At 40.5% G+C, this 8,406-nt stretch overlaps 1 protein-coding gene across 1 annotated transcript in view; it reads left to right on the top strand.

Annotated features, from left to right (window-relative positions):
• Positions 1-209: 209 nt before the first annotated feature.
• Positions 210-8,406, top strand: part of ccnd2a (cyclin D2, a) — a 23,467-nt gene continuing 15,270 nt past the window's right edge. Inside the window, exons 1-2 of the mRNA XM_034210674.1 lie at positions 210-322; positions 491-566. Of these exons, the coding sequence (XP_034066565.1) occupies positions 210-322; positions 491-566 (189 nt within the window). The remainder of the gene's footprint in view (positions 323-490; positions 567-8,406) is intronic.

The raw sequence follows: 8,406 nt of genomic DNA, 5'->3' as shown, positions 1-8,406 counted from the left end.
GAAATGCACTCACATCAAAAAGCCTACATTGTTTGCAGAATGTTTTCTGTTCTTCCTTTGAAATAAAAGCTATTGCAATTTGCGTGGATTTTTAAGTTTTGTCAACAAGCTTTTATTCCAGGCTGACTGACTCATTGAGGATTTATTGTCAACTTAGAATCAATTCCAAGAATTGTCATCTCATTTTTCCACTATATTTTGTTAACATCATGAAGCCCACAGCTGCTCTTCTCAGAACCCCCCGAAAGGAGCCTCTGAGCGCAGAGCCTCCCCGACAGAGAGTGGTACCCCACCTCGCACTTGTCCAGCGTTATCATGGGATGTACATTAGATACTCTGACCCCTACGCCTGACTGTAGACTGGAGATGACTGGAGGTGGGCCTCTTTCCTGCTCCCATTTCTCTTTCTTTCTTTCGCCATATGCACCCCCCCCCTCCCCTCTCCCTCCCACCTCCCTCCCCTCTGTAATGTCTCAGCTGTTCCCTGCAGGCAGGGCTCTCTGACTGAGTGCCTGCTCTGTTATGGGTTCATTGGGCTGGTATGTGGCAGGAATCTTTGGATCAAGGTAATTTCACACTGTTCAACTTTTTCCCAGGCTGTTAAGCTTCCTTTTACCTTTGTGCCACTCGGAGTGCGAGATAGGGAGCGACACATGTAGCCGTTAAACACACACAGTGGCTCAGAGGCTGACGCCACCAGCGGAGCCCAGGGAGAGACTTGAAAGATACGGCCGATAAATTACAGTCCAACACCTCAGTTTCCCAAAAGGATCAGATTATTGCGGGCTAGTGGGGAGGATGGCGCACATTCATGTGTGGTGCTGTAATGAAGCTGCACGTCTGCCAGGGGAGCCGCTGGGTGGGCTCATTTGTCTCTATCACTGATCACTAAGACGATCAGACCGAGTGTGTGTGTGTGTGTGTGTGTGTGTGTGTGTGTGTGTGTGTGTGTGTGTGTGTGTGTGTGTGTGTGTGTGTGGTGTGTGTGTGTGTGTGTGTGTGTGTGTGTGTGTGTGTGTGTGTGTGTGTGTGTGTGTGTGTGTGTGTGTGTGTGTGGTGTGTGTGTGTGTGTGTGTGTGTGTGTGTGTGTGTGTGTGTGTGTGTGTGTGTGTGTGTGTGTGTGTGTGTGTGTGTGTGTGTGTGTGTGTGTTTTATCTGTCATTTTTAAGGTATTTCTCATTGGCTGGTAATGCATCTTCTCTCTGAGGGAGTTCTTTATTGAAGGGGTCCTGTTATGCTTTGGGGGTGTTCCCTTCAGAGGGAGTTTCTCTCCCACACATTTTCCGTGCCTGAAATGCCTTGATTGTAGTCCTTTTTTACTTCCGTAACATAGTGACATCACGTTGGAAAATGTGTGCTTGTATTAGTGCTCGTACACATTGAACGTGATTGACCAGTCACAACAGAGCCAGCCAGCTAACCAATCAGAGCAGACTGGGCTCTGGTTTCAGACAGAGGGTGAAAAGAGGTGCTGCAGCACAGGCAGTATGAGAAAAATAAAGAGCTTTTTGAACAGTAAAGCATGGAGACATGTCCCAGTAGAGACACAACATATGAACCGTGAGCATAGGTTCCCTTTAATATTTGTATCGCAGAGCAGAGCACACATTGTGTGTTTAATTTTCTTTATTGAGTTGTTGGGATTTCAATTTGAAGCAAAACACAGTGTTTCTATTGTACACACCACAAAGAGAACGGAAGGATAATAATTAATGGAAGATAAACACAAACAAAGTTGGCTAAAGAATTTACTCTGAAACTATGAGTTGATGTCTGGACTGTATGGACTGCACATTACATCTGCATTATACAGATCTTAGATTCAGCATAGTCACATTTCTCTAATCTCTCAGGAGAGCCTTAAAGTATGAAACCTGAGTTTCTCTTTGTGCTGCGTGAAATCCTTTGACAAAAGCATGGAAACACTAGAGTGAAAATATGTTGTAATCAGCTCCTCTTGGATACATTTCCTCTCCTGGGACGCTAATTATATGACTATCAAATGATCAGGTTTTATCACCTGCCCCCAAAAAAACATCCCACAGTGTTTATTATTAGTGACAGCAGATCTGTGATGCATCTGTGTGCATTGTGCCATCTGTCACATCTGCAGGAGAGATAAGGAAACAAGAGCAACAGTAGCAGCGCTCATGGTTTCTTCAGGTGTTCACTATATTTGGTTGTTGGGGGTTTATTTTTCTTTTTGGGTTATTTCGGGAACTGTATGGTTAACTTTGCATCACCTCTGTGGCTGTTTGACACACTCAATGTACACAGGCAGCTTTCCTTTTGTCCATTATTGGGAGTGGTATGTGATTCATAGATTAAACAAGATTTGCATGAATGGCTTGAGTTATTGGGTTATTCCGCAGCTCGATCACTTTGCACGCACTTAACTGTGTAGCTATGTTTCTCAAAGCATATACTGTGTTGCTTTGGGTTGCTCATATCACTTTAATTCAAATAGAGCTGCCCCCTTTTAGTCGAATTCTTTTTCTTTTTGGCTTTGAGACTAAGATTTCTTCAGCCCTTTTTTATGTATTTTTCATTCTTCGTGACTTATTTCCAAGCAAACCTCTGGCAAACACAATATTTAAAGTAAATATTTAAATATTTATTGCATGTTACTTTTTGGAGAAACTCAATTTTATAGATCTGTCGATTAAATCAACGAACAAAAAATCGTAGCAGTGTTGGTCAACAACTTGGATTTTCTTGGAATGATTTGTTTTGAGATAAGTTGATGTTCTGATCGGTGCCACTATTCAGATGCCAGAACGTTTTTGTTTGGTAAGCCCAGCCGTGAGATTCCTTTGACCTCAAGCTCAGTGTGTTTTAGTCTGAGCAGCTTGTTGTGATTCCAGGTGGAAGTCTTCAGGATGTTGATTCTCCCAAAGCACAAAGAGACACCATTTTCAAACAATCTGGGGAGATTTTTTCCTGCAAAAATGTAGTTATTGTCTTGACGTTCACAACCTCTCCCAAGAAGTCCTTGCATTCTGCACCAAGGACTCGGCTGGATTAACAATGCCTTTGTTGTTGGTGTGCGCAGTGAGAGAAGGGAGAGTAATAGGCTGGAGTTGTGCTGTGGTATCAGCAAGCAGCTGTTGCATGAGTGACAAAGTCAAGGGCTAGTGATATGAACATGGGAAAGTCCTGGAGGAGCTGGAGGGGAAGAGACAGCAGCAGCAGCAGCTGAGCCGCTCGGCCGCTCTGTGTGCAGCGAGGCAGCCTTCACTGTTGCTGTTATGTGGAGAGAAAAAAAAGTGTGAGAAAGCAGTTTATCCTCTGTTAGGGCAAGGAAATATTGACATTATTTAGCAGCCGGTGCTCCAATCCCACCTCTCTATCTGCTCATTTGGCCCCAGATTTGATGACCACATGAAAGGTTGTTGGTGAGGTTCAAAAGAAAGGGTCAAGCATGTGAGACAGGGGAGGGATGGAAGCAGGGAGGAAGGAATGGGGTGGAGGGGTAGAAGAAAGGTAAATGAATACCAGACGTTTGTTTCTGTGTTAACTGAAGGTTTGGCCAGGGCTACCAGACCTTATTGTTCCAGCCACGCGCCTCCCACGAGGATTTAGGGTACGATAAGCAAACTATGATGTTGTTTGTGTTGTATTGTTATGTGAAAAAAGAGACAAGTTATTCCTGATAAACGTAGAAATGGTTTTGGCATTTGCGCAGAAGGATACAGCTACTACCAAAGCTACTAAATGCTTTAGGTAAATGTTATTTCCTACTGATTCTTTATCGTCCCATGGCATTTCTTCCTTGGATCTCTTTTACGTAGTCTCAACTGATTTGTCAGAAAATGACACACATGCCATCAGTTTTGTCATTCACGCCCAAAATCTCTGATGGTGTGTCAAGCATAAAGCAGGTCTGTCAATTCAAGGCTTTTAGCTTAATGTAAGAGTATATCACACAGATTAAAGAAATCAATCGCTGCTGTTGAAGGCAGTTTAATGCATTTTTACCAGATGCTCTGAATCCATCTCCATGAGGTAGATGTCTTCTTTCAACCTGCCGCCTCGTGCTCATCAACATGTTGTCCTAAAGGTGTCAGCAATTAAGGCTTTCTTCTTTCAATTTGTGTTTATCTTTGCACTGCCCCTTTGTTTCTTTTCCAGCAAATGAGATAAGGGCATGTCTTAAAGAATTTCGGGAGGACATGTTTGAATGAAGAATTTCTGAAGGAGTCTGAGGGAAGTCTGCAGGGCGAGCGCTCGGTGCCAGAGCTACATTGTTGTAGCATCCAGTCATGGGGGGGGAATGCCACAGGTGGTTAGTGGATGTGTCAGGGACAAGCTGCTGGAAACTCTCACATCATACACTATCATTCTCCTAACACTGCATGAACTAAGATGCATCCATTGCTATCGAGAGAAGGTTGTATTTATCATATCAGCTGATTGATGGACAGGTATTTCTCTCGTATTTGAGAGACAATTCTTAACTTTTTTGCAGTTTTTTGACATATTTCCATCTTGAATGACAAAATATGTATGAAAAATGTTTCAATGATGTTATTGGTGCAGTGCCCAAATTCCTGTTGGTTCTGCATGTAAATGGTTGTTGATGCATTAAGGTTGTGTGATTATTTAGATTCTGACTACACAGTTTAAAATATGGGTGTAGAAAACCTTAACAATTACCGGTTTTGTGTTTTCCAACTGTGTTTCATGGATTAGTGACATGCAGAAGACAATGAAGCATTCTAACACACAACCCGCGCAAAATGTTTTTGCACGTCTACATTTTAAACAGTTTGTGATGTGCCAAACAGTCCGGTTGGAGCTCCAGTTAAGTTTTGCATGCAGTCTGGTGTTTTTTGAATCATGGATGAGTAGGTTTTCTCAGTATTGTTGTTGTTTGGCACACACATCTGCAATTACTCAACCACAGAAAAATACGGCAATAATGGGGAAATGTGGGCATGATAAACAAATTCTAGTGAATGGAGTGATGTTTTCAGGTGAACAACATTGTGATTCAATAGTTGCCATCAGACAGTGCTTCTCAAGATCACTTTAGGAGCATGTAGAGCACTAGAAAACGATGTGCTCTTCCTTAGAGTTTTATTAAACGTCACAATGCTTGTTATAAAGAACCTGTGATTGTTGCTGTTGTTGAGATGTAGACATGTTTCCTGATCTTTATTCATATGCAGGAGGCGACCTGAGAGCTGTAGTTAATAGATGAATGTTGGTTGAAGCAGAAAGGGAGGAGTTTGCAGGAAGTGCCTGTCATTGCTGTTGGAGACACACCTGCTGCTTTACTGCTGGAATGTACTGTTTTCCTCCTAAACTGCTGTCTTGTGTTACACTATAAATACATGTGTTATAACTCTACACATGAAGACATATTTTAAAAAGGGAAATCAAAGTGATTTATACAAAAAATGGTGTTTCCTCTCCCGAATTACACCTTTGTTAACATTCCTCTCTGTGTTCTATTTTTTAATTCAATAATAATACATTTTATATGTTCATATAATCTAAACAAAACAGAATTCAAGCAGATTTATTATCCAGAAAATTAAGAAACGAGCTCATTTGAATTTTAAGCATACAATGTTTCATTTCATGTATGTGGTTTTATCACAAATAATTAAATCTCTGAATTAATTTCAGGAAATAAGTCAGTTGTTCAACCATTGACCAGTAAACTTGTATACTTAGTGTTTACCTCTATACAAATTGTCCCAATAATTATCCTTAAAATGAATCATATACAAAATGTGGATGAAATATATAAACAGTTTGAACATGACTTTTTTAAATCATTCACAAACAATTCAAAATAGACACAGGTGGAATTTCACATAAAACCACCAAAGTCACTTTGTCAGATGAGATTTGTTTAATATTTATTTTTCTTTCAAAGCTCAGAAGAAACATGATGAACAGTTGGATCATGTCAAATAATAAGAACATAATTGTAATGCTTTTATTTAATTTCATTGAATGTCATTGTATGTAAAGGTGCATTTCCTGCTTGCTTGCTGACCTGCTGATGCAGGTGTGTTGTTTTTAGATTGTGTTGGAGGTATTTTATTTACACATACCTCAACAGATCTTATCTATTTAAACTAGTTAGGCTAGTATGAAAACCCTTTTTAAAACAAATAATGATCTTGATATCTATTATTGTAAACTTTAACTTTAAGGTTGATGGACATGTAGCCTAATTATAAAACAAGATAACCTGTTTTACATGATCACATTTATTTTTACAAGAGATTTAACATTTAGTGTGTACATTAATTACTTACAAATGCATTATTTGTGCATTGTTTTTTTTCTAATAAAAAATAATGTAAAATAATTGTTTACATTGCCTAAACAGGCTGTAAAGGGCTTGACAAATCCGTAGAAAATAGACCTTTCACATGCTATTTAAAAGGCATGCTGTTCAGGTTGCCACGGTGTGTGTTTAGCTAACAAACAAACACAATGAGACCTGCTGATGTCATCTCACTGCTCTTCCTCCTCTGATAGGAGCCTGCCAAATTCCCCTTCGACACCTTTCTCGAGTCATGCGGGACGTTTTCTTAGCGTCATAATTCCCATTTTGATGTCGGTAAAATAATAAGAAAAATAGTCAGTCACCCCGTCAGACACCCCGGGGTGCTGCCTGCTGCTAACGGGCATTTAAACAGTGATGAAGAGTCCCTGATCGCTCCTCACTGCAAAAAGTGACCACAGTGATTACTCTTTTATTTTATTCTATTATTGTTATTTAAAGAAACGTGGAAAAATGTGAAGTAGGCGTTAATATGTGTGCTTGTTTTTGATCAAATATAACGTCGGGGATTTTCTGGAATGTACAGGGACTGAAACAAAGCATGGTGAAGGCAGGTCCTGTCACTGGTTTCCAGGAAATAACACACGCTGCATAGAAGTAAGCTTTCCGCGATTCTCTGGATGATTTTTCATACAATTAATTAAAGAAAAATAGTTTTAAAACATCAAAACTGCATTAAAATAAATGTACCCGACAAATATTTCGTGCAGGGTGCAACGCAGAGAGGTGGTCAAACTTCAGTTTGTATCGACTGTTCCCTTAACGTTACATGTAGACTTTACTGTCCGAACTTCTCACAGTCTTTAACCTTTGGGGTGTGTTCCGATTCTATTGAGATATGGTAATTGAAAGCTTCCGGGGGCCAACTGCTGCTGGGTCTCTCTCTGAGCACCGCTGGCGTCACTGTTCCGCTGCTGGAGCTGCTGCGTTCAGGGTTCAGCCTCCACTAGTTATTATCTTAAAGTGTTTGCTAAAGGGGAATGGACCCTGTTTAGAATCCTTCCAAGTTCCTAAGTTATATAATGAGCCTTGTTTAAAGATTGAAAATCACTCTAAAGTGTGGATTTACCCTTTAAACCAGCTGGCATTTAACTCGACTCAGACATGGTCACATGGACATGTTGCAGTGTGCTGCTGCTGGTGACGTTGAATGGACCTACTGCTAATTTTCAGGATTTTTTTATATTTATTTATTTATTTGTATTAACCTTCAATTACTTACTTCCGGTATCAAAGCAAACGTGCATTTCTGATATTGGTCATGGTGGTGAGCTGGAGGCACCTGCAGCTTTACTTTGTGACTTCTTTCAAACTTTGATAAGTCGTCAATTTGATCAGAAATAGCGCATCCCCTAGTTTTCATCATTTATTTTCTTTCTTATTTTAGCTGTATGTAAACAGGATCATTTCAGAATATTCTTGTTGTTGAATGAAGTGAAAGACGTTCTTATCTAATACGAATTGTATTGTTATAGAGTGAATATCACTTCTTTCAACGGAAAGCACCTGCCATTTCAATTTGTTTCTTACTAACTTGAAAGTGTTGCACATTTTCTTGACGAATGAGGCATTTTGTGAAGTTGAATCGTAGTTTCAAGAAACATTCTAGAAAAGTGTAACTACCCATGATGCAGTGGAAGTGCGGATGTGCCAATCTTAGTGTTTCACCATAAGAAACTTTTATTGCACAGAGTAATTTGAAGCATCTTTTCTGACCGAACATGAATAACGTGATGATGACAGTCGAGAGAGAGAGAGAGGAAGAGAGAGAGAGAGAGAGAGAGAGAGAGAGAGAGAGAGAGAGAGAGAGAGAGAGAGAGAGAGAGAGAGAGAGATAGAGAGAGAGAGAGAGATAGAGAGAGAGAGAAGAGGAGGAGAGAGAGAGAGAGAGAGAGAGAGAGAGAGGTGGAGAGGTATCGAAGAAGTCTGCCCAGTAACAATCGTGCAGCCTCGCTCGAGAGCTGAGGAACTATTGGCTATGCAAATAGACACAGGGAGGAGGAAGCAACTTAGGCTGGGAAAAAAAACTTTAAAGAGACATTTCCCCCACTTTTCTCACAAGCATTGCTATATAGTCAAGCAGTCTGGGATGGAAATGA

This window comes from Gymnodraco acuticeps, unplaced genomic scaffold (assembly GCF_902827175.1).
Source record: "Gymnodraco acuticeps unplaced genomic scaffold, fGymAcu1.1, whole genome shotgun sequence".
NCBI classification, from domain to species: domain Eukaryota; kingdom Metazoa; phylum Chordata; class Actinopteri; order Perciformes; family Bathydraconidae; genus Gymnodraco; species Gymnodraco acuticeps.
This window is presented reverse-complemented; position numbering and strand designations above follow the sequence as displayed.